At 34.6% G+C, this 25,285-nt stretch overlaps 1 protein-coding gene across 4 annotated transcripts in view; it reads right to left on the bottom strand.

Moving 5' to 3' along the window:
* Positions 1–25,285, bottom strand: part of Ttc27 (tetratricopeptide repeat domain 27) — a 158,583-nt gene that overhangs the window by 14,362 nt on the left and 118,936 nt on the right. For all 4 annotated transcript variants that reach the window (XM_026386889.2, XM_026386815.2, XM_026386977.2 and 1 more), the window contains 3 exons: positions 19,556–19,654; positions 15,005–15,057; positions 11,075–11,240 (listed from right to left, as the gene is read on the bottom strand). In XM_026386889.2, coding sequence (XP_026242674.1) covers positions 11,075–11,240; positions 15,005–15,057; positions 19,556–19,654 — 318 coding nt within the window. The remainder of the gene's footprint in view (positions 1–11,074; positions 11,241–15,004; positions 15,058–19,555; positions 19,655–25,285) is intronic.

Here is a 25,285-nt window from a genome sequence, read left to right as displayed (position 1 = left end):
TTTTTGCTAGTTTGGTGCCTAATATAAGTGGAATCATATAGTATTTGTCCTTTTTTTTTTTTTTTTGGTAGGGGGGGGGTACCAGAGATTGAATTCAACCACTGAGCCAAATCCTCAGCCCTATTTTGTATTTTATTTAGAGACAGGGTCTCACTGAGTTGTTTAGCAACTTGCCATTGCTGAGGTTGGCTTTGAACTCATGATCCTCCTGCCTTAGCCTCTAGAGCCACTGGGATTACAGGTGTGTGCCATCACGTTCAGCAGTACTTGTCTTTTTGTGTCTAGTTTATTTACTTAGCATAATCTCCTCAGGTTCGTCCCTGATGCAGCATGTCAGAATCTCATTCCTGTTTGAGGCTGGAATATACCATTATATGAATATACCACATTTTGCTTCTCTATTCATCCACCAATAGACCAATAAACACTAGGTTGCTTTCATGTTTTAGCTTCTGTGAATAATGCTTCTATGAACAAGGGTGTACAAATCAGGATAAGACCCTGATTTAAAACCTATTGGCTTTATACCTGGAAGTGGAACTGCTAAACCATACAACAATTCTACTTTTAGTATTTTGAGGAATAGCCATACTGTTTTTCACAGTGTCTGTACCTCTTTACATTCCCACTAACATCAACAAGGGTTCTCTACATCCTTACCAACGCTTGTTATTTTCTGGGGTTTTTGTTGGTTTGTCTCTTTCTTTGGTAATCATCCTATTAGGTGTGATGTGGTATCTCAATGCAGTTTTGATTTGCATTTTCCTAATGGTTAGTCTTTTCATGTGCTTATTTTATTGTTCACTTATTGATTTTCTTTCTTTTTTTAAAAAAATACTTTTTAGTTGTCAATGGACCTTTATTTTGTTTATTTATATGTAGTACTGAGAATCAAATCCAGGGCCTCGACCCAGCCCTCACTTTTTTCTTTGGAGAAATGTCTATTCAAGTCCTTTGTCTATTTGTGAATTGGGTTGTTTGATCTGTTGTTGTTGAATTTTAGGCATTTTCTATATATTCTGGATATTAATCTCTTATCAAATATATGACTAGCAAGAATTTTCCCCAATCTTTAAGTTGCCCTTTTGTTCTGCTGACAGTATCTTTTGATGCACAAAGGTTTTTAATTTTCAAGAAGTCCAATTTGTCTGTTTTTTCTTCTGTTGCCTGGGTCTTTGGTGTCAGATCCAAGAAACTACTGTCAAATTCAAAGTTTTTGCCCTATGTTTCCTTATAAGAGTTTTAGTTTTTAGCTCTTAACATTTAGGTCTTTGATCCAGTTTAAGTTAGTTTTAGTATATGATGTTAATGAGGGTCCAATTTCATTTTTTGCATTTGGATATTCAGATTTCTCAGAATGATTTGTTGAAAAGACTGCCCTATCCCTGATGAATGGTCCTGGAACCCTTGTCAAAAATCATTTGATCATAGATGCAAAGGCTTATTTCAGGGCTCTCTACTCAATTCCATCAGTCTACATGTCTACATGCAAGTACCACACTGTTAAGCTTTAGTGGGGTTTTGAAAGAGATAGCACTGAAATCTGTAGATCAATTTGATAATACTGACATCTTAACAATATTAAGTCTTCAGTCCATCAACAGGGTACGTTTCCATTTACTTGTATCAACTTCAGTTTCTTTCAGCAATGTCTTGTCGTTTTCACTGTACAAATCTTTCACTTCCTCAATTAACTTATTTTGTTCTTTATGATGCTATTATAAATGGAACTGCTTTTATAATTTCCTCTTTAGATTGATTTTTGTTAATGTGTGGAAATATTACTGATTTTTTTTTTATTTTTTATTTTTGTAGTTGTAGATGGACAGCATGCCTTTATTTTATTTGTTTATTTTTACATGGTGCTAAGGATCAAATGCAGGGTCTCACACATGCAAGGCAAGCACTCTGCTACTGAGCTATAGCCCCGGCCCCAATACCACTGATTTTTGTTGTTGACTTTTTACTTTGTTTAAGTAATTTTATTAGTTCTACCACTTTTGGTGGAATCTTTAAATTATCTGCATATAAGATCATATCATATACAAACAGAGATAATTTTATTTCTTCTTTTCCAATCTGGATGCCTTTTGTTTGCTTTTCTTATTCAACCGCTCCATCTAAAACTCCCAATATGGTGTTGAATTAAGTGAAAGTAAGCATCCTTGATCTTAGATAAAAAGCTTTCAGTCTTTAACCATTGATTATGATGATGATCATTGTTGTTTTTCCGAAGGTGGTTTTATTATGTTGAGGTATTTTCCTTCTATTCTATTGGATATTTGTATTAGGAAAGGATACTGAATTTTGTCAAATGCTTTTTCTGCATTGAGATGATCATATGAGTTTTTCCCCTTTGTTCTGTTAATATGGTGTATTACATTAATTGACTTTCTTATGTTCAACCACCCCCACATTATGAGAAAAAATACTAACTAGTTATGACATATAATACTTTCATTATTTTAACATCAATCTTCTAATATTTTGTTGGGGATTTTTATATTAATGTTCATAAGAGATTTTGATGTGTGATTTTTCTTTCTTGTAGTGCCTTTGTCTGGTTCTGGTATCAGTAATGCTGGTTTCACAGAACAAGTTAGGAAGTGCTCCTTTCTCCTCAATTTTTTGGAAAAATTTTGATAAAATTTACCAATGAAGCCATCAGGTCCAGGACTTTTCTTTGTTGGGACATTTTTGCTTATTGATTCAATCTCTTTACTAGCTATAAATCTATCCAAATTTCCTACTTCTTTGTGATTTAGCCTTGGTAGGTTTTGCATTTCTAGGCATTTGTCCATTTCATCCAGGCTTTTCGTTGGCAAACAATTGCTCATAATACTATTGTAATCCTTTTTGTTTCTGTACAATCATGGATAATGGCCCTGTTTTCATTTGTCTTCATTAATTTGAATCTTCTGTTTATTTAATTCATCTATCTAAAGGTTTGTCAATTTTGTTATCTTTTCAAAGAACCAACTTTTAGTTTCATGCATTTTTCTCTATTGTTTTTCTATTCTCTATTTCATGTATCTCTGCTCTAATCCTTACTATTTCCTTCCTTCTGCTAGTTTTGGGTTGAGTCTGTTCTTTTTCTAGTTTCTTAACGTTGTAAAGTTATATTGTTGACTTGAAATCTTTCCTTTGTTTTAATAATTATGTAGAGGTCTACACGCCCCTCTTAGTAATGCTTTTGCTATGTCCTACATTTTGGTATGTTGTGTTTCTTCATTTGTCTCTAAGTATGTTCTATTTGCTTTTATAATTTCTTCTTTAATCCACTGATTATTTAAGAGTGCATTATTTAATTTGTACAATTTTGTTAATTTTCTAGTTTTACCTCCGTTACTGATTTCTAACTTCATCCTGGGGTAGTCAGAGAAGATAATTTGTATTATGTCTATCTTTCTAAATCTGTTGAGATAATTTGAGGCTTAACATATGGTCTGTCCTTGAAAATGCTCCATATGCACTTGAAAAAAAAAGTATGCTATTGTTGTTGGGTGGAGTGTTCTAGATATGTCTATTATAAAATTCAATAACATACAAAGCCTCTGCTCCCTCTATACTCATCCCTATCAGTCATCACAAAATTACGCCTTTAGATACTGCATGACCTAAAACATACACTAAATTTCTTAATGCATTAATTTTTTAAGTTATGTAGAAAACAAACTGTGGAGTTACAAATTAAAGTTACAATAATACTAACTTTTAAACTAGTAAGTGTATTGTAAATGTGTTAGTCTTTAAACCAAAGAGTTACAAACTACTACTGCAATAATACTAGCTTTTGTAATTGTTCATGTATTTACCTTTATTGAGATCCATATTCCTTTATATTGCTTTGAGTTACTGTCTAGTGTTCTTTCATTTTACCCAAAGCATAGGACTCCCTTGAACATTTTTTTGCAGGACAGGATTAATTCTAATGAACTCTCTTGGATTTTGTTTATCTGGGAATGCCCTAATTTCTCCCTCATTTTTGAAGGAAAGTTTTATCAGATACAGAGTTCTCAGTTGACGTGTGTGTGTGTGTGTGTGTGTATGCGCGCGCGCGCGTGCGTGCGTTTTTCTGGCCACCAAAGTTTTCTGTTGAGAAATCTGCTAGTAATCTTATTAAGGATTCCTTAATATGACACGTGAAAAAATTCCTCTTAATCAATATAAACAGCCTTTTACTCTCTCAGATCCTACCCTAGAAATGCTATATCAGTGAGTCCATGTAAAGGCTTATAAACCCCTTACCCACATTTATAATTCATTTACACAGAGCTTTTGTTTCATTCCCTAGACTAAATCTATTTCTTACATCCATCACAGACCATGCTTAGGAAATACAGCAAGCAGAGAATGAATGTGAGGAACCAACACTGACCCCTGAAGAGAATTAAAGGCTTCTCATACGGAAGAGTGGCCAAGTATACTTGTGCACACCTATAATCTCAGCTGCTGAGGAGGCTGAGGCAGAAGGATCACAAGTTTGAGGCCAGCCTCCACAACTCAGTGACAGTCTATATCAAAATAAAACTAAAAAGGGATAGAAAGCGTTTGATCTCCAGAACTGCCCCCCCATGGGGGGCGGTGATGCAATTCTAATATAAATGCTGGAAAATCTCCACAAAGGGAAAAGTCTAACTGTCCCCTTCCCCAACACTAACCTTAACATCCTTAGCCAAGTTTCATCAAAATGTTGGCCTAACGCACAAAGTGTTAGCCCTTTGAATCCTGGAGGTCTTCATAGCAGGAAGGAATAAGATTGCATTAGGTCCTATTACAAAAACTTCCAGAAGGGCTCCAGGCCAGGAATGAAGCAATTTCCCATCTCCCCTGCTTGGCTAATTCTCTGCTCTACTTGGAGCTAAGCTCTGTTTCCTGGTCTGATAACCCTAACCCTTGGCTTCCCCAAACCTCACTTAAACAAACAAATGAAAAAAACTTAAGAGTGCAAACGGCTTTTGGTTAAACAGGTCTTGGTTTGGTGTTACTATTTGTTAAGCATAAGATAGCAGGATAGCAGACTTATTATCACCTTGCTAAGCCTCAGATACCTCAGCAGTAAAATGAAAATAATACTTATTTTCCAAAGCTATAATTTGTATAAAATATATCTGTTCCCTTCCCTCTTTTCTTTCAGGTAATACTCAGCCATCAATTGCTGCACTTTAATTTGACTGACAACCTCCCCCCACTGAACATCGATACCACCTTGTCTTGCCTCCAGAGAAAATATCAAATAGAAATCCACACAAAGGAACACTAACAATATGTAAAAATATATATTGTATAATTCTATTTATATGATATCCAAGAAAAAGAAAAACTAAATTGTGATGTCAGAAATCAGAAAGTAGCTGCCTATGGGGAAAGGAGTCATGGTTCATTTGAATGGAAAGAACGTAAGAAAATTTTCTGTGGTGATAAAAATGAAAATTATGGTTACATAAAAGGATATATAATAGTTAAGCGACATCAAGTTAACATTAAAAATGTTATGTTTTATTAGACATAAGTTATACCTCAATTAATATAATCTTTTATGTACTGTTCACATGCACTTTATTATGATGGAGAAATGTGTTTTAACATAAATCTTCCCACAAACTTAAGGTATGACACAAAGATAAATATCAGGCATGCTTACATGTGATTTCTATCTTCAGTTCCTACTAGCTATGTGACTGATCAAGTTATATAAGCTCTCTGGGCCTCACATTAATCAAGTGTAAATTGAGGAATATTTTGTATATACCTCAAATACTATGATCTATAAAAGATAATCCACTGTAAGTGGCAGGACAATAGTAAGCACTCAATATATGTTAATTCCCATATACAAACAGCAAATTAGGTGTCAAGAATATAATACTGAAATTATTTTTTCTAAAATGATTACCAGCTTATCAAGAAGAAAAGAAAAAGGAAAAAATAAATAAATTGACATTAGCATTTAAACTGAGAAAGAAGCAGGGACACACACAAGGATGTGTACAGGATATTCCTGGAAAACTGAACAAGGGCTAATTATGCATGAATATGAAAATCAGTTTTACGATAATTAAAAGTATGTATAATCTAGAATATGAATATTTTAAAGGTATGATTATACAAAAGCATTCCTGATTTTACCAACCTACTTCTCAGTCAAAATTAGCACATAGAGTGGAGGGAATGGAACCAGGGAAAGGAGGAGGGAAGAGAAAGGGGAAAGTACTGGGATTGAATTAAAGCAAATTATATTCCCTGCTTTTACCATTATGTCAAAATGAATCCTAATATTTTCACTGAAAAGAACCTATAAGAAATAAAAAAGAAAAAGGAAAAAGAAATGTCAGAACTATATTGAAGGTATTCCCCTCCTTCTCTAGGTTCCTTCTCTTAAAAAAAAAAAAAAAAAGATTATGGGCTGGGGTTATGGCTCAGAGGTAAAGCGCTCATCTAGCATGCGAGAGGCACTGGGTTTGATCCTAAGCACCACCTGAAAATAAAATAAAGATATTGTGTCCACCTATAACTAAAAAATAAATATTTTTTTAAAAAAGATTAGGACATGGAAGAAACAAAAATGGTATTCCTTTATTACAAACACTGGAGGAGGAAAAATCCCAGAATGATCTGAGGCTAATTTACTCTGTGTCTGTATTAAAATGGGTATAAATTTACATATTCTCATAAACTTACAATAAAAAAGAATTAACATCATTATAATCAGTATCTATAAAGAGATAGAAAAAAACAGATAAAAAGAATTTTGAACCAAATTAAAATAGAATGGGGTCAGGTAGTGTCAAACATGAAAATATCAGAGATTTTTTGAAAGACAACTGTTGCCAAACACATAGAGTCAAATTAAGGACAATTTTTTTTACCCAAGATAAAAATATTCCAGGCAATCTATCAACTGTCTCTTGCACACTGAGACTAGTTGTCAGAGTATGAGACATGTTGGAAGAGTATGCCACAAAGCTGGAAATACCTATCACTAGCCATTTTGACTTTCTATCAATGACGACCTAACCACTATAGAGTGATTCCACCCACACCCACCAGAAACTGCATAGTGACAGCAGAATTCTACATTGCTTCTAAAGGGAGCTACTGAATCAGACACAGGGGTGCATGCCTATAATTCCAGTGACTTGGGAGGCTTGAGACAGGAGGATTTCAAGTTTGAAACCAGCCTCAGCAGCTTAGCGAGGTGCTAAGCAACTTTGGCTCAGTAGTTAAATGTGGTTCAATCCCTAGCACCAAATAAACAAAAATTCACCAAAAACCCTACAGGGAACCACTGACAGGGCTTGCACACAATATAAACAGACAAATTATCTCACCATGGCTATCTCCTATTTGAATACCTGAAAACATTATCTTGGTGACTTTATCAGTCTTTATTATCTTGGTGCTGAAGATGAGAGTTTGACCTGAGTAAGTCCCTGGTTATGCTCTCAGCAACATTTCCCCAATAAACCCAAATGTGAATTTACATAACATCTAACATAACCTTTTTTTTTTCTTTTTTTTTTTTTTTTAATTTATTTTTTAGTTCTCGGCGGACACAACATCTTTGTTGGTATGTGGTGCTGAGGATCGAACCCGGGCCGCACGCATGCCAGGCGAGCGCGCTACCGCTTGAGCCACATCCCCAGCCCCTAACATAACCTTTATGTTATGTTATGCTTCTCTAAGTGCTCTGTTTATGTGCAACATTTCCCAGAACAGGAACAACTCTTGGTCCCTGTGTGTGGAGTGGGGATGTAGGAGGGAAGTCTCAAGAATCTAAAGGCTGCCCTTGATTGTTTCCAAAAGTACTTAACTTTGATAAAAACTAATTTCAAGCTCATCAAAATATTCATGCTCAGATGAAATAGTAATGTACAAAAGAAAGTTTGTTTCATATTCTGAAACAAAGGAACAAAGGAAGAATTGGAGGAAAAAGAAATTAAAATATTACCTTGTCATGAATTTAAATAAAACCCTAATAATTTTATCTACAAAACAACAATTTTCACTTAGGTTTAGAGTGATATAAAATAATTATTGTAGTAAGACAGGAATAAGATTAGAAAAAATTAAATGGGAATCAGAACATATTTTGCTAGAGTTGAAACTTCCCTATGATTAAAGGGGTGAGAAGCTATGAATATGATCAGCAATATATGTCTGAAAAATTCATTTCAGGTAAAAGTCAAAGCACCTCAATTCATGCTGGGGAAAGTTTGGTGCTTTGTTTTGTTTTGCTTCACTCTTCTGAAAAATGCTAAAATACATTTCCATGAACTTTGGGTCTGTTTGTTTTTTCTTAGGTAGGGTTGCTGAAAGATTTCTAAGCAAGTGGTATAATTACAATGAATTGAACTTAGTATACAACAGGCCAAATCTACAACTGAAAGTTTTAGGATCAACTAACTATTCTCAGGTTATTTTGCCAGAATTGCCTCCGTTGGTGTCTACTATTGTGACTAACAATAAGATTATTCTAAACATTACTTCTCCTATATGTTTACAGATATTCAAATACAGAAGTATTACCTAAACATTCATAAGAAACTTTTTCATCCTGAGAACGAATGACATTCCTAAGCTGCGGGGGATAGGAAAAGGAAATATAAATAGAATTCTCTAATTCCTTTTCAACTATTGCAATTGCAAGGGACTGGAATGATCCAGAAGGTGTCTGTTTTATTCTAAATCACCTTCAATAAAGCAATTGGTTTATATTTCCATGCCTTTGTTTCAAATAAGACTCTCAGATATGAGTTAGCAAGATTCAGTGTACTTAACAGAGCAGTCAATTACAAAGCATTATCTTGGTGACTTTATAACTCTCAAAACAATCTCTGAACGGTTTTTCTGACTGGTATCATTAGTTCCCTTAAAATATGGAAATTAGTGGGGGCAGGGAGCACGTACATTCCAGAATCAGATACAGCTTATTGACAGTACAAATCTATCCCATGCAGCTGTGGTGAGAATTAAATGAGCTAATACAAGTCAAGCTCTTAGAATAGTGTCTGACACACAGGGAGCTCTTGGTAAATGTTAGTTTTTATTACTTTATCATGTCCCACTTTGACTGCTTTATGTGCCTTGGAAAACAAGAAAGAATAAGTGGCAGAGAACCAGAAAGCCCTTTCCTCTGATGCTTACAAACCAGAACAAACACAAGTTTATCTCTTCTGGGGGTGAGGGCCTAGACCTAGCCATTTGGGTTCTTTACATAAAACTAACTTATATTGATGCCAAGCATGAATGGATGATTGGGATTTTCTCAGGATCCAAAACGCCAATCTGGTGAGCCCATGGTTACTAATCCTTAGCAGATATGAAGGATTACTGTGGGCTAAAGTACAGATTAAGAGGGGAAATCCCACTCGCATCAGTAAGACAAGCAGAGGGATTTGAAACTGGAGGCACCTGACAGAAGCTGATCAATGAGGCCAGTTAAGGAGGCACTGACACAGCCAAGAGCAGCACAGACACCAATGGGAGAGAAGAGCAAACTGATGGCACGGAGACCTGTGTCTGCTCATGTCAAGAAGGAAGCAGCGGCACATTGTCCTCCTGATGAGGTGTGCAGGCTAGCCTAGCCCAGCCCTGGAGGGCAGCACCAAGGTCCTCTCGTGCTCTGACAGTTAGCAGCACTGTCTAAATGGGAAGTGTTGTATTTTTTATATGTGAAAGAAAACAGAATTAACTTCAAGTTTATCTCGTTTTTTAGGACAGAATTCAGAAAGCATTCTTACCAAAGAAAGATCTTTTTTAGAAACCACTTAAGTGTACAAAAGATAAATAGCATCCTCTCATTTGCTTTGGGCCATATCAGCGCCCTGTGCCATGGAGTGAGGTGTGAAGAAGAATGAATGTCTCCATGGAGAACTGCAGCCATGTAGACAGGATAAGTGCTAGAATGCTGGGGCACTGTGCAAGCTCATTTGCTAAAAACTCTGCTGTGCCACTCTTCACTTTTTAAGCCACCTTCACACTGTAAAATTCAAGTGCCTTCTTTCTGTAATGGATGCTCTCAATATGAAATATTTAGAAAGTACAAGGAAAAGAAAGAAAAGTATTTGAAGGGGTTAATATAGCTCCTCCAAGTGGATATACGGTTTCATTAGAAGCCATAGATCTTTCAAATGGATTGCATGAACTGGAGCCTAAAGATAACTAGGTCAATTATACAGCTGTGCTTCCAAGACCAGGCATTTAAGTCAAAGGCTGGGGCTCTAGGGCAGGGACCTGATAAGTTACATTTTAGAACAACTGGAGTACAAATAACATGTCCTAGGGCTACTAAGGTATTATCATGTATTTGTTGTTATTTCTGCTTTTTCGAGATTTCAAATTCATCTTTGCATACATGTGACCTTTAGATCAAACTCAGGGCCTTACATGTGCTAGGCAAGCACTCTACCCCAGCCCTGAAGTTTATCATTCTAAATAGCATATGTTGATTACTACAAGTGTTAAGATATAAAGCATTAAATTTTCTAGCCCTGACTTCATATTCTATAAGCTCCTGCATACCATATCTTTGTACATTATCCACAACTGCATTTTTCCTGAAAGGTCTTTTTATTTAATTCTATTAGATAACAAACACAGTGGCCAAATCTCCCATCCTTTCTGTAAGGGTAACTTCATTACACCAAAAATTGTATATTGCAAAGAAAGGGTTATCTATCAGTTCTATACTGTTTATACCCTCTGAAAGTATGCAGTAAATGCTTATGAAATGATTAAACAACTGAGTATAGGATTTACTTCAGCTCTACAAATCACAGTATACATTGAGTTGCTCAAAGTAGCAAATAATATAAAGAGCATTCTATTGGGTTTCTGCAAACTGACAGTATATATATAAACCACATGTCAGATTATCATAACTGAGTTGCAGTAATATTCAGTTTATGAGTGCACAGATACATTTAACATAAGAATTCTGAATGAAGAAAAAATAATTCCATTTATTACATGTATTCAACAAACACATACAGTATCCAATGGAACAATTTATAGCATGTAATCAAGATTAATATAAAACACCAACTGAAACAACACAATATGAATATCCTACCTGAACATCTTTGTATTTGTCTCGTAAGTCCAAAAGCCGGTGATAAGCTTTAATGGCTTCTGAAAATTCCCCAACGTCAGTGCTGGTGAGGATGTAGTTTTCCCAGATTTGCCAGTGTTCATAGTTACACTTGAGGGCTTCTTGTAATGTTCTAAAAGCTTTTACTCTATTGAAAGTAAAATTTTAAAGAGAACAAAAGAACTTTTTATTAAAATCAATCATAAGATAAGTATTTAGAATGTTAGTGTGAACTGTTAGGCCTTCAAGTTTCATGTTAATAAACAGAACGCCCAATCTACCTCAAACTTCCCTATAAAATTCAACGACAGGCCCTTTGGTATATATATATATAGCATACCTACAGAGTTACTCCTTCCCTAATCTATTTATTAGTAATAAGGATATTATATTATAACTGGATGTCAGCCTCAAATGTCATCCAGGAAAAGGCCCACTCAAGTTCCAGACTTGGACTCTGAGTGGTCAAGCAAGCACAACTGCAAACCTGCAAGACAAAAAGTAGGAAGCAAAGCAGTAGGGAAGACAGCAGAGATAAGGAAGTCAAAAAACCCAAAAGTTCCTCACATTCTACATGAATCTATAAACCAAAATTTCCCAACCAATGCGGGGGGGGGGGGGGATCTACACTAGGAAAGACAACCAACAAAATTAACCAGAGGACACAAATTTGCTAAAGATAAAATTAATTTTAAAAAATAATCTATCAAATTTTTAAACAAGTTTGTTCAGAATACTGAAAGAAATATTTAAAGGGAACAGGAGATTGTGAAACAGGTACAAATGAAACAAGACAAGAAAAAAAAACCTGAAAACTTTACAATTAAAAGAAACTTCAAAGCAAAAAAACAAAACTCATCAGGTAACCAAAATTAGACTGCATATTGTCAAAAGAAAACTGGTCAACTACAAGATAATAATGAGGATTTCACAAAAAAAAATCAAATTAAAAAATGAAAGAACTATGAACAGAGGAAAGAATTAGGTAAGGTTCAAATACACATCTGATAGATATTCCAGAGGAAGTGAATGCAGAAATTATATGAAGCTATATATCCAAAAATAATAGCTAAGCATTTTCCAAAACTGAACAAAGACCTAAATTCTATGATCAAAAGTATATATTGCATACTAAACATTACAAATAAAAATAAATCAACACGTATATATTTTGTGAAATAGTAGAACATAAAGATAAAAGTAACAAAGGAAAAACAACCGAAGATTAGCAAGTATGTCTACAGTTACAAGATAAAAAAATAGAATATTTCCTTTAAAGTGCTGAATGAAAATAACTGCCAGCCTAAAATTTTATAGCCAACTCAACTTGCCACTCAAAAGTAAATGCACAATCAAATATTTTTAGATATATAAAGATTAACCACTTACTGACCCTAACTAAAAGAACTATAAAAGGTTCCCCTCCTGTAAAAACAAAAGGAAATTAAGAAAAAATAGAAACACTTCTTCAAAATCAAATATAAATTGTTTCTAGGAGTTTTTTTTTTTCATTTTTTTCCTTCTCTATTCCACCCCTACCACCATCAAATATATAATAGTAACTGCCTTCAATAGTAGTGGATTGGGACTCTTTAGTTCTCTCATTTACAGAGAGTAAATATAAAATTACCCTATTGGAAAGAAATCAATAAGCAGCAATCCACAATCATTGAGATTATCCTTTTTCCTCATGTCTTTGCCTACTCTAATCATAAGCTACTGGCCTCAACATTTTTTAAATGAATTATTTTTTTTCTTCCTGGAAAGTATACCTTCTTTTTAAGGAACTTTACATCAGGATTCACTTATTAAATCCATTTCAATATTGATACTGCATTACAAGAAGTTATATACAAAATGGAAAACTTTCCCAAGATACTGATACAGGAAATAAGACAAAAAACTGCAAAAAACACTAGTGAAGAATCCTGTGATAAAAATGTAGTTTCTAGAATATGTTTAGAATATGTTAAACTTTAGAATATGTTTGTTTTGAGAGGAGCAGTAATAATTTACCTCTGGGGCTGGGGTTATGGCTCAGTGCCAGAGAACTTGCTTAGCATGTGTGAGGCACTGGGTTTGATTCTCAGCACCATATAAAAATAAATAAAGGTATTGTGTACATCTACACCTAAAAATATTTTTAAAAATAAAAATATAATAATTTACCTCTGAAGTAACAACTTCACAAAACAAAACCTAGCCATGGCTGGAGCCATGGAAAGAGTAAAGGAAAGGAAACAGAAAGAAAACAGTAAAGAAGCAAGAATAAAGAAATTATTTACCTCTGACCTTGCAACCCAGTTTTCACACAAAAACTTATTAATGGAGTAATAGAAAGGCAAGAAAGAATTATAAAGAAGTTGAGAAGCAATTTACAGGACCTATCTCTACAGAATTCCTAAGATTATTGGGTTGGAACACAAGGTAAAAATATCAAGACCCTCACTAGATACAAAATTATCTGGGTTACTAGAAAAACTAATTGAGATCACTTTACAACTATGACAGGGATTTCCCCCACCCGATGTTTTAGACCAAAAAGGGATCTCTAGTGGGTTTCACATAATCAGTTGTAATCAAGAACATAATATTATTTTTCTGAAGAGAATGGTAAAACAAATAGTGCTTTATGTAGATTATCATACAAGAGTAGAGGAAGCATTTCATGATCTCAGTAATATGGTTTAATGGTATCTTCAGAACTATCTTGTGATTCCACAAAGAAAAATTAAGTTTTAAAATAATGCCAAATAAAAATGTAAATATATTCATCCTTAAATTAACTTATTAAAACTCTAGCAACAACAATTCTTATCCCTTTTCTTCCTTCTGCTTTTTGTAGTCAGTCAATAAGCCCAGTTGGCTGTCCCCTTTATAAACTGTTTGGCATCTGCCCTTTCTTTTTCCACTCTAGTTATCTCATGCTTGGATTGTTACAACAGCTGTTTTCTAACTGGCTTCCCAACCTCCAGTTTCCTCTCTAGTCTGTGTCACAAACTTCCCCCAGATAAATCTTCCTAAAATGCTTTCTTTATGAAATTACCCCACCAAAATCTCTGACTTCCCCATTACATGTGGTATAGTCTCAAACTTGTGAGTCAAACAATCAGAATGCACACCAATTTGACCCAAACCTACCCTTCTGACCTATCTTTCACTGCAGGTCCCTCATTACTCTATAGCTGGACTATCTCCTAAAATAATCCATTCATTTATGTCATCTACATTTAGTCACATTATTTCCTTGCCTAAAAAGCTATCCTATGTGCCCTGTATCCATCTTTCAAATTTAGCTTGAGTTCAATATAAGCATTTCTGACCCAGGATCACATACCTTCTCTTTTCTGAAATTCTCAAAGGACTAAATGAGTGTCTAAAACAAAACAAGTGTTCTACAAATATCATCTATTATTATTATGGCCCTCTTTGGATTCTCATCTGATATTTACCAAATATAGCTTATACTGCTAATCACTTTTTAAAATAACGTGGGATATTTTATTTTTTAAACTTACATTTCCTGAAGACACTAGTTCATTCAGATATATTTATGTATTTCAACAAATGTCTAGTTTAAATCAAGCAATTAATAAAAAAATTTTTTTAAACTATCAATTAAGTCAACCAACTAAAGGCACGCTTGCTTTCATTATGTAATGAAATTTAGGATGTAAGACCTCAGCATTAGAAACATTTCAGATGCTATTTCTTATTTTATTCCATGTTAAATGTTTTTAATAAGCAAACTGTACATTTAGAATTCAAAGGTGTCTATTAACTGATTCTAACTAATGTATGAGGGTGGAAAGGAAAAAGATAAAGTATAAGACATGGTGATTCTTATGGTGATTGGAGAAAATCTCATTTATTTTGGAAGCAAAGTTCTTCAGATTTGTCTGATATACTTACTTTTGCTTTAATCGGATGTAGGAGGTTGATAAATTGTTCCAAGCCTCAGCATTCTGAAATGATAGAGAATAATAGAGAACTATAGAATATTTTCACTTGGTAAAACAATTGCTGGAACAAAACACATAACACATTTTCCTAGTCTGATATGTGCTATTAAAAATCAATAAGATGGTTAAAAGTAAAAGTATAAAATGAAATCAAACTTTAATAATTTATAAACAGTCAAAAAATAATGAACCAATGATGTAACTATTATAGCACTGATGTATAATTTAAGATTTTATTTTCAAATGTATATTTACAAAATAGAAAATTTATAACACAATTTGTATAATATACAAAATTTATTACAAATCCAAGGTAATGCAGAATATTGGTTTTTTGTTTTTTGGGTTTTTTTTTGGGTACCTGGGATTGAACTCAGGGACACTCAACCACTGAGTCACATCCCCAGTCCTATTTTGTATTTTATTTAGGGACTCATCTCTAAATAAATACAAAAAAAGAAAAACCAAACGGAAAAAAAAACCCAGGGATCCATCAGAATGAGGCATATAGTAAACTGTGTATACTTGTATAATGCAATACCATACAGCAATTTAAAAATTAAATGCTATTACAACTAACAACATAAGGCAAAACCCAGAAATAAACGTCAAGTGAAAGTAATTAAAAAAAAAGTTCATTATCTATAACTCTAATGTTATGGTTTAGATGTGAGGTGTCCTCCAAAGGCTCACATGTGAGACAATGTAAGAAGGTTCAGAGGAGAAATGATTAGGTTGTGAGAATCTTAACCCAATAATTGGATTAATCCCTTGATAGGGATTGACTGAGTGGTAATTGAAGTGGTAGGGTGTGGCTAGAGAGGTGGGAATTGAGGTGTGGCTTTGGGGTGTATATTTGTATCTAGCAAGTGGAGACTTCTCCATCTGCTTCCTGATCACCACGTGACCTGCTTCCCTCTGCCACACACTCCACCATGATGTTTGTTCAGCCTCACCTCAAGCCCCAAGGAATGGAGCCAGCCTTCTATGGATTAAGACCTCTGAAACCATGAGTCCTAAATAAACCTTTCTTCCTCTACAGTTGTTCCAGTCGAGTCCTTTAGTCATAGCAGCGAAAGAGCTAACTAAAGCACTCTATTTATATGAAAATATAGAATAGGCATCCATCTATATCTTGGAATGCAGAAAAAAAATTAAGAATAAATTAGTGATTGCTAAGGGACACAGGGGTTAGAGTTCACAGTGAGGGAGGGGCAACAGAGCACAAGGAAACTTTTTGCCATGACTAGAAGGTTCTTCATCTCAAAAGGGGCCATAAATTACAAAACAACAATCTGAATCTCTTAGAACCAACCAAATGTTCATTTAGAATTTGTCATGCAGTCTTCAAATTATATTGCACTTACATCAGACACAGTAGTATGTACACACTTTAATCCTAGCACTCAGAAGACTGAGGCAGGAGGATCCCTTGATTCTAGGAGTTCAAAACTTGCCTAGCCAACACAGTGAGACTTCATATTTAAAAAAAAAAAGAGAGAGAGAGAGAGAGAGAGAGAGAGAGAGAGAAAGAAAACTATATTGCTCTTTAAGAATGAAATGAAAAAAAAAAATAGGTGGCACTGGGATTCCATTACAAATATTTAGATAATTTGGTCTACATTTGAGATGAAAGCTAGATTCCAAAACTCAAGAGTCTATTAAGTAAATGCCTATTAATAATCCTTTTCCTTAAACACAAACTACTTTATAATCTAAACACTTATGATAACTGGCTAACTGCAATAATTTCCATGCACATCCAAAAGACCAAAAGTGATAATTAAAAAGCTGGAGTGTAAATGCTCTCTAACACCTTAAACAAAGATCTACCATCATAAACTTTACTTTTTGTTCATAATTTTCACAGAAAGTAATTTTGGTGAAATATGATATTAACACTCTAAACTTAGAAATGAAATGATGAAGACATGGGCTGGGGGTACAGCTCAGTCACAGAATGTTTGCCTAGCACATATGAGGCCCTACGTTCATAGAAAGAAAAAAAGAAGGAAGAGGGGGAGGAAGGGAAAAAAGGAAGAGTAAGGAGAAAGGGAAGGGGAAGGGAGTGAAGAAAGAAAGAAGGCTGGTGGGTTGGTTGGTTGGTTGGCTGCGTGGTGACGCACACTTGTAAAACCAGTGGCTCGGGAGGCTGAGGCAGAAAGATCGCAAGTTCAAAGCCAGCCTTGGCAAAAGAGAGATGCTAAGCAACTCAGTGAGACCCTGTCTCTAAATAAAATACAAAATAGGATGTGCCTCAGTGGTTATGTGCCCCTGAGTTCAATCCCTGCCACCCATCCCACCAAAATACATGTTTCTACAGAAAAATTAATAATCTAAAACTAAAATTGTGAAAACAATTCCATTTACAATACCATAAAAAGAATAAATATTTAGGAATACTTTAACAAAAGAAATGTAAAATTTATACTCTGAAAACTATAAAATTTTGAAAGGAATTAAAGAAAAGCTAAGTAAATAGAAAGACATTCCATATTTGTGGGATGAAAGACTTAGTATTATTAAGATGGCAATATTCCCCGTCCTAGTCTTCAGATTCAATATAATCCTTATCACATCCCAGCTGCATTTTTTTGTATAAATTGACAAAAATTCTATATGAAAATTTAAGAAGCAATGAATAGTCAAAACAATCTTGAAAAAGGAAAAGTTGGAATATTCACACTTACCACTTTCAAAACTTACTACAAAGTTTCAAATAATTTATGATTATCAAATAATTTATGATTCATAATTAAATCCTTATATTTATAGTCAGTTGATTTTTTGACCCGAGTGACAAGACCATTCAATGGGAAAAGAATAGTCTTTTTAACAAATGATTCTGGGACAACTGAATATCCACATGTAAAAGAATGAAATTGGACTCCTTTTCTTACACCATACACACAAGATTAATTTAAAAGGGTCTCTAAATCTAAATGTAATGGCTAGTACTATAAAAGAAAAAGTAGGAGTAAATCTTTATGACCCTGAATTTGGTGATGGATTCCTCAAGACATGACAACAAAAGTATGAGAAACAAACAAAAATGTTAGATACTGTCAAAACTTAAAAACTTTTGTGCTCCAAGGAATACTAGCAAGAGAGTAAAAATACAACTTGAAGAATAGGAGAAAATACTTCTAAGTCATAAGGAACTTAAAACTAACATATATAAAGAACTCATAATTCTATAGTAAAAAGTCAATTTAACAGGGCTGAGGATACAGCTTAGTTGATAGAGTGCTTGCCTCACATATACAAGGCCCTGGGTTCAATCCCCAATACCACACACATACACACACAACACACACACACACACACACACAAAAAAGACAACTAACTGAATTTTTTAAATGGGCAAATGATGATGATGTGAACAGACATTTCTCCAGAGATGATACATGAATGGCCAATTATTACATAGAAAGATGTTCAAAATAATTAGCCCTCAAAGAAATGCAAATTGAAACTATGAGATACCACCCCAAGAATGGCTATAGTCAAAACAAGCAAATAATACACAAATGCTGGCAAGATGTTGAAAACTTAGAACCCTCATTCATTGTTGGTGAAAATATAAAATGCTACTTTGTAAAACAGTCTGGCAGTTCCTCAAAAGTTTGAATACAGAGTTATCATATGACCCAGCAACACTACCATTAGGTATATACTCAAAAGAAATGGAAACATGTGTCACCAGAAACTTGTAAATGAATATTAATCATAGTAGTAGTCGTCATAACAGCCAAATTGTAGAAACAAATCAACTGATAAATGGATAAATGGGATACACCTACATTATAGAATATTACTTGTCAATAAAAAGGAATGAAGTACTAATACATACTGTAACATGGATGAAGCTTAAAAACAGTAATGTAAGTGAACAATGCCAGTCATAGAAGCTCAAATATTGACTTCATTTACATGAAATGTCTGAAATAGGCAAATCTATAGAAAGACTGCAAATCAGTGGTTGCCTAGAGCTAGAGAGGGACAGGAAGGGTTGAGAGAGAAATGGGGAATGACTGCTGATGGGTACCAAGGTTTCTTTTAAGGGCAATAAAAATGTTGCAAAATTCACAATTCTGAACGTACTGAAAATCTGCTCAATTATACATAAATTATCAATTCTATAAAGCTGTTAAATAGAAAAATACTACCCAATAAAAGAACCTACTAGTAATGCAATTAACATAGGCAGCGTATGTTAGCAAATGATAAAACAGACATGACATTTGGCTGGACTCAGCAATGTACATTTTTAACTAAAATTTGTTTTATAAAACTATTTTCAAAATGAAACCACAGTTTTTATGAGAAAAATCTATTTCCAGACTTATAAACCCTATATCTTGAGGTGTGACCTTCTATGAAATATATACTTTTTTCCACCACAAAAGAAATTACTGTTGTGAATCATACAGTACAATTCAGATAACTTAAGAGAATATTAAGGAGCTGAAATAAAGAAAAGATAGGGGAACAAACTTACATCAGGTTCTAGGGTCACACAACGCTGGAATGCCTTTGCTGAGCCTCCATAGTCTTCCAATGCCAAATAGGCACAGCCTAGAGAAAACCACACCCCGAGCTGCAAAGACCAAAAGACATAGTCATTCAAGTGCACAGAGACACATTTACAGGATGTAATCTGAAAATTATTAAAGATACTAGTTCAACATTTTACCAGTTGGAAAAAACTACCAAGACAACACTCCATCCCAAATAACAAATCAGTGCTTGATACTGCTAAAACTTTTCAAAGATATATATATATATATATAGTTTATATAAATATGCCACTTGTACAATATGGTATTTTATAATAGCAAGGAGCCAGATTACTAAACATTTAATTTACATTTAGTTTAAATGTAAGTAGTAATGAAGATGGATTTTTCTATATAATTTGCAAAGCTAATATAACATGAAAGCATGTGCAACGTCATTGCACATTTTTTCCTGAGAAAGATCAAACCTGATGCTAACAAAGTTCTTTAGATGCAAAGGGGAGCTTTGTTTACAAGCCTTTATATTAGGAGCCTGATATTATAAATTTGGGATTAATCAAATATTTTTCCTGAGCATCTTCTATGTAAAAGGAGTATACAACTTTTTCTTTAAAATGGCAAATTTGCAACTGATAGATACATCACAAACATAAAAAGACAAATTTCTGCTTTCACCTTCAATTACTTCACAACTCATGCAGTTTAACAAGAGCCAAACTAGACTAAAGTCTATCTGTGTAAGCATGCCTGATTTGTGTGTTTGTTGCTATGGATAGAAACTAAGGCTTCACACATGCTAGGCAAACCCTCTACTACTGAGCTGCACTGCCAGACCCTGAAAATAATTTGGGCAACACTGGCTCAGAATCTGGATTATGAAAGTCATGCAAAATGAACACTGAGCTTGGGAAAACAGGTAAAATAGCTATTTGAACTACAAAAAAAATTCTTTCCATCACAGAATTTCCTTAAAATTCAATAGCCCCTATCAAGAAGGAGATAACGCTGATAAAAATTCAATCCTATTAGTCAGAAAAGCAGCCATTACCAGTTAAGTTTGTTTTCCTTTCAGATATAGACTGTACAGCAGCAGCAGATGGAAGTCTACCTTCTTACCGCCGGCACAGAGGCAGTGGCACTTTAGTGGGAAAGGAAATGAGGTGCTCCATTATCTATCCCCAGCCTTCCTCAGAGGCAGAAGAGGAGGCTGCCTCCATTTCCCCCCTCACTTAGCCATTCCCACAAAACTTATTCCATATGGCCAGCTGAGGCCTGAAAGTTCTTTAAGCACATAAAGATTTTTAGCTGATAATTAGAGATAAGGCTTAGAAAGCAAACATCCTTGGGCAATTTAACTCTTTACAATGAATTCACAAGAGGCTATAAATAATTACTATATAGAGGACAGATTTTGTTAGAGGCACAGGTAATGCCTGAAAAGAAGGAAGATGTGTGTCTGATGGGAGTTGAGAGAAACAGAGGGACTAGGTTGAAACTAGAATTACAAGTTCACTTTTCTGAATTATGGGACTTCCAGCAACTTAAAAATGAGCTCACTACTTTGCTTTCTTCTGGTTATTTATAGAACCAAATGAAAAGAGCTTCAGTGCCTAACCACTCTCACTGAACATGATATATTCTGATAGGACCTAAAGTCTGATGTTAACTTAAAAACCAAAATAAAAAAACAAGTCCTCTAACTTCCAATGTATTTGAAAAGTTTCAAAACCTGTTGGTTATATTTTATCAATTCTAAGGTATACTTTTTTTTTTCAATATCTCTGAAATAGAGATGCAAGTCATCAGAGTTTTATTGGCAGTTTTCTTCCCCCTAAATGAAGCAGCACTTAACGGGGTGCCCCTTATAATTGATGGCCTCTTAGAAACAATGAATTATGGTAGTTGGTTTACTAGGAATGAGTGCTGTCTCCTTCTGGTACTAGATTAAGAACAGTGAGAACTGCCCTGAGGTTCTCTAAATGCCTGTGCTTTGTTTGTTTTCTACATCACCAAAGGACAAATCATCTCTTCCATGAGTTGTTATAGTAACGAGCCAGTGTAAAAATCAAGATTTAAGAACTTTTTAACTTTTCAGTTCACCTGAAAAGATTTACAAAGATTGCAAATATCCCAAATTAGCAATCTCCATATAGCTCTAAAACATATTGGTGGTAAGATTTATTCTTTACTTTTGGGGTTTAAAAATTAGTTAATGTTTTGTAAACAGTATCTTAAAATCAAAACAAATGTACTAGAAAGCAGACATGATTTATAAAGAATTTTCATGGTACTCTTTCACTCTTGGTTATTTCTGCAGTTGTCTTAATAATTTGCATTGAAGGACATCCTAGAATCAGTTAACTATTAATTAGATTTCATCTACTGACAGCATATAATTATGATGAGCAATGACCTCTGTATACACCTTATTCTTTGAAATTGTACAAGACCCTTTTTCTTTTTGTTAAAACTCTAGGATCTTCTTGCTTATGGCTGACACACTGAATCATTCATATCTTGCTTCTCAATTAAGATCCTTAGAATTTGGGGAAAAGGAGAATATGTGGTACCTCTTTAGCCTTTTTCTTTTTTTCATCTTAAACTATTACTTAAATTATTATTATCAATAATGACTGCCTTCTGGACTGAAGAAGGTCATATTCTTAAGAACAGAATAATATAAAAAATCAAATTAAAAAAAAAATCAAAAGAAGCCTTTCAAACCCTCCCACAAGTCCTCAAAATGGAGTTAAGTTATTGAGTACCAAAATCTCTTAACTAGCCCAAAGCTTTAATATAGAAACAGAATGCTAGCCCACATTACATTTTCTATTAGCAACATTTTAAAAAGTAAAAAGAAATATGAATTTTAATAATATCTAACTCTACATATACAAAATAAGATGATTACTTCAATGTGTTATTAATGTACAAAATTACTGATATATTTTATATTCATCTTTTCATACCAAGTCTTTGAAATCTCATGTGTGTCTGACATAGCATGTCTCAGTTTTGATGAGACATATTTCAAGCAGCTGGTGGCTACTACACTGGGGGCAGCACAGGTCTATGCTACTTCTCTGAAATAATAAATAAATACTTCTCGTAGCCCCTAGAATGCATCCTGTGAGCTCTCACTGTTCATATACTATAGTTACTCTCATTTCTTTGTATACAGTAGCAACCAGAATAATTAGCACTTAATAAAGCATCTACCATGTGTGCTAAGCACTGACACCATGAGCTTTCCATATATTGCCTCATGTGTTCCTCACAAAAACTCTGTAAGGTAGTTACTATCATCCTCATTTAAGTGATATCAAAGGAATAGAGATTTCAACTCCATCAGGTGACCCAAAGCCAGCATCTTCTCCACTTGGCTACATCTCACTAAAACCGCACCATTCTGACCATATACAAGGCATGACTCATGGCAATACCACCTTTGTCATGGATATAGAAAGAAATGGAGCAGTAAACATGTGCTGGGCACACCCAAAACAGCAAAGCTTTTAAAAAACAGAGGCATCCTTCTTCCCCCAAAGGCTCTCTCCTTTGGCTACAAAGGTGGACACAAAGAAGTAGCAAAGGAAGAAACAACCATAGTTAATTGGAAGGAAAAGATGAAAGGTAATCTTTTATCAAAGGAACTGGGCAAGAATGGAACAAGACAATCATTGACAGAAAGACTCTTGGTGAGAGTCTCTGCAGATGCAGAGCTTATTTCCAGGGCAAATCTAGAAGGCAAGCCGACTACAGGTAGCAATGACTTGTAGAAACAGCCTCCTGTTTATCTCTGAGGAAGCCAACACAGAAACACAAGGAGCCACATGTTTATTCTGAATGTAATGATATCTATACTTAAAAATGACTAAAATTAGTTCTAAAATCACTAATAAAGGAAACATGCTGTTGAAATATGGTCCCTGAATTTTCCTCTCAAAGCCACCTAGAGAGTAAAAGAGGGGAAAGACAGACAACAGAAATTAAGAGATTTTGAGGAACTGTATGACTTTGGCCACATCACTTAACTGGAGTCTCAGTCCCCCAAGTGTTAAGTGAGGGGGGGTGGTCTAGGCTAAAATTCCAAGGCTCTTCTGACTTCCCATATTCTGAAAACCCAGAGGTGAAAAGGTTCAAAGGTACACTTGTGCCATCTAGTGGCAAAATAAGCATACTGACAATATGAACAGATTAGGATGAAGAGCTAGAAGGGAATCCATTCAATTAGAGGCCAAGAGGAAAATAAGGCCTACAGTAGAAATAAATTTTCTGGAAGCCACCCAAGAGTTCCTGATTCCTGGTGTGCAATATGTATGATGAAAAGAGTAACTACAGTACTTATTAAAACTCAATATTTAGAAGAGAAATTAAATAGCAGGTTACTGTGAAGGCTAACAAAGACTAAGCACCACCACTAGATAATGAGCACAGATTACTTTTACAATTAAAAAGTTAATTTTATTAGAATATTAAAGCATATCTGTAATAGGTACCACTCTCTGGTACACACATCACAAATTTCTTTCTTAAACAATAAGCTTCATACCTATTACTAAGTTCCCTTACAGAGTCAACCATTTTGAATTTTTTTGTCACATATACTAAGGGTCAACAGAATGGAATCCTAAAGCTATGCTATGCTCCCCATTCTTTCTTGCCTCATTCCTATGATGCAAATGCAGATGAGCTGTCACTGTGTTTTAATTAAACAGGGATGACACAAGTCAAATCTGAGAGTGACTGATATCAATGCTATTTGGTAGTAGCTTTTCCTAAAGTGATACTTGATTCTCATATTTTTAAAAATGTGTACTGCCAACTCTTCTTCTTCTTCTTTTTTTTTTTTTTTTGGTTGCTGATGGACCTTTATTTTATTAATTATTTACATGCGGTGCTGAGTATCACACGTGCTAGGCAAGTGCTCTACCACTGAGCCAACCTCAGCCCACATCACTGCCAACTCTTATAACCAAATTTCTTTTACTAAATTCTAAATTCTCCTCCCTGAAAAAGCACAAGTCTTGTCAGTTTCTCTGTCTTGCTAAAGAAATAAATTCCTTTTAGTGTTTTTCTTTAAACTAAAGGATCAACTACATTTTATAAATACTTTTTCTTTAACTATAAGTTATTATTTAATGCCCTTCTCTTATTCTCCTCTAGATTTGGTTACCACTGGTTCTTACATTTGCCCATTCTTTCCAGAACATTCATAATGTATTTACATCTCCTCTCTATGTAAGACTCTCCTGTTACATATCTCTTCCTATTAGGCTATACATAATGGGGCAACAATGATTTTCTACTACCATTACTACAGAGCAATAGGTAAGAAAAAAAGTGCCTCTGCTGCAACATGTATTACTGAGAACTTACTATGGGCTAGTGTTAGGGTTTGAATACAAGCTCTTGTGTTAATGTTGGAATGTTAGGAGGTGAAATGACTGGATCTTGATAGCCACACCCTAATCAGTTTGAATGGACTGGCTGGGTGGTAACTGTAGACAGGTAGGGTGTGTCTGGAGGAGGTGGGTCACTGGGGTGTACTCTGAAAAAGTTCTTCCCAGTGGCCCCTTCCCCTTTCTCCATTTCCTGACTATCAAGAGCAGAGCAGTTTTTCTCTGCCATATCCTTCCAACATGATAATCTGCTCACCTCAGATCCAGAGCAATGGCGTCAGCCTACCATAGACTTAATCTCTGAAACTG

Source organism: Urocitellus parryii, chromosome 12, assembly GCF_045843805.1.
Source record: "Urocitellus parryii isolate mUroPar1 chromosome 12, mUroPar1.hap1, whole genome shotgun sequence".
NCBI classification, from domain to species: Eukaryota; Metazoa; Chordata; class Mammalia; order Rodentia; family Sciuridae; genus Urocitellus; species Urocitellus parryii.
The sequence above is the reverse complement of the archived record's forward strand: the minus strand, read 5'-3'. Positions and strand labels throughout refer to the sequence as shown.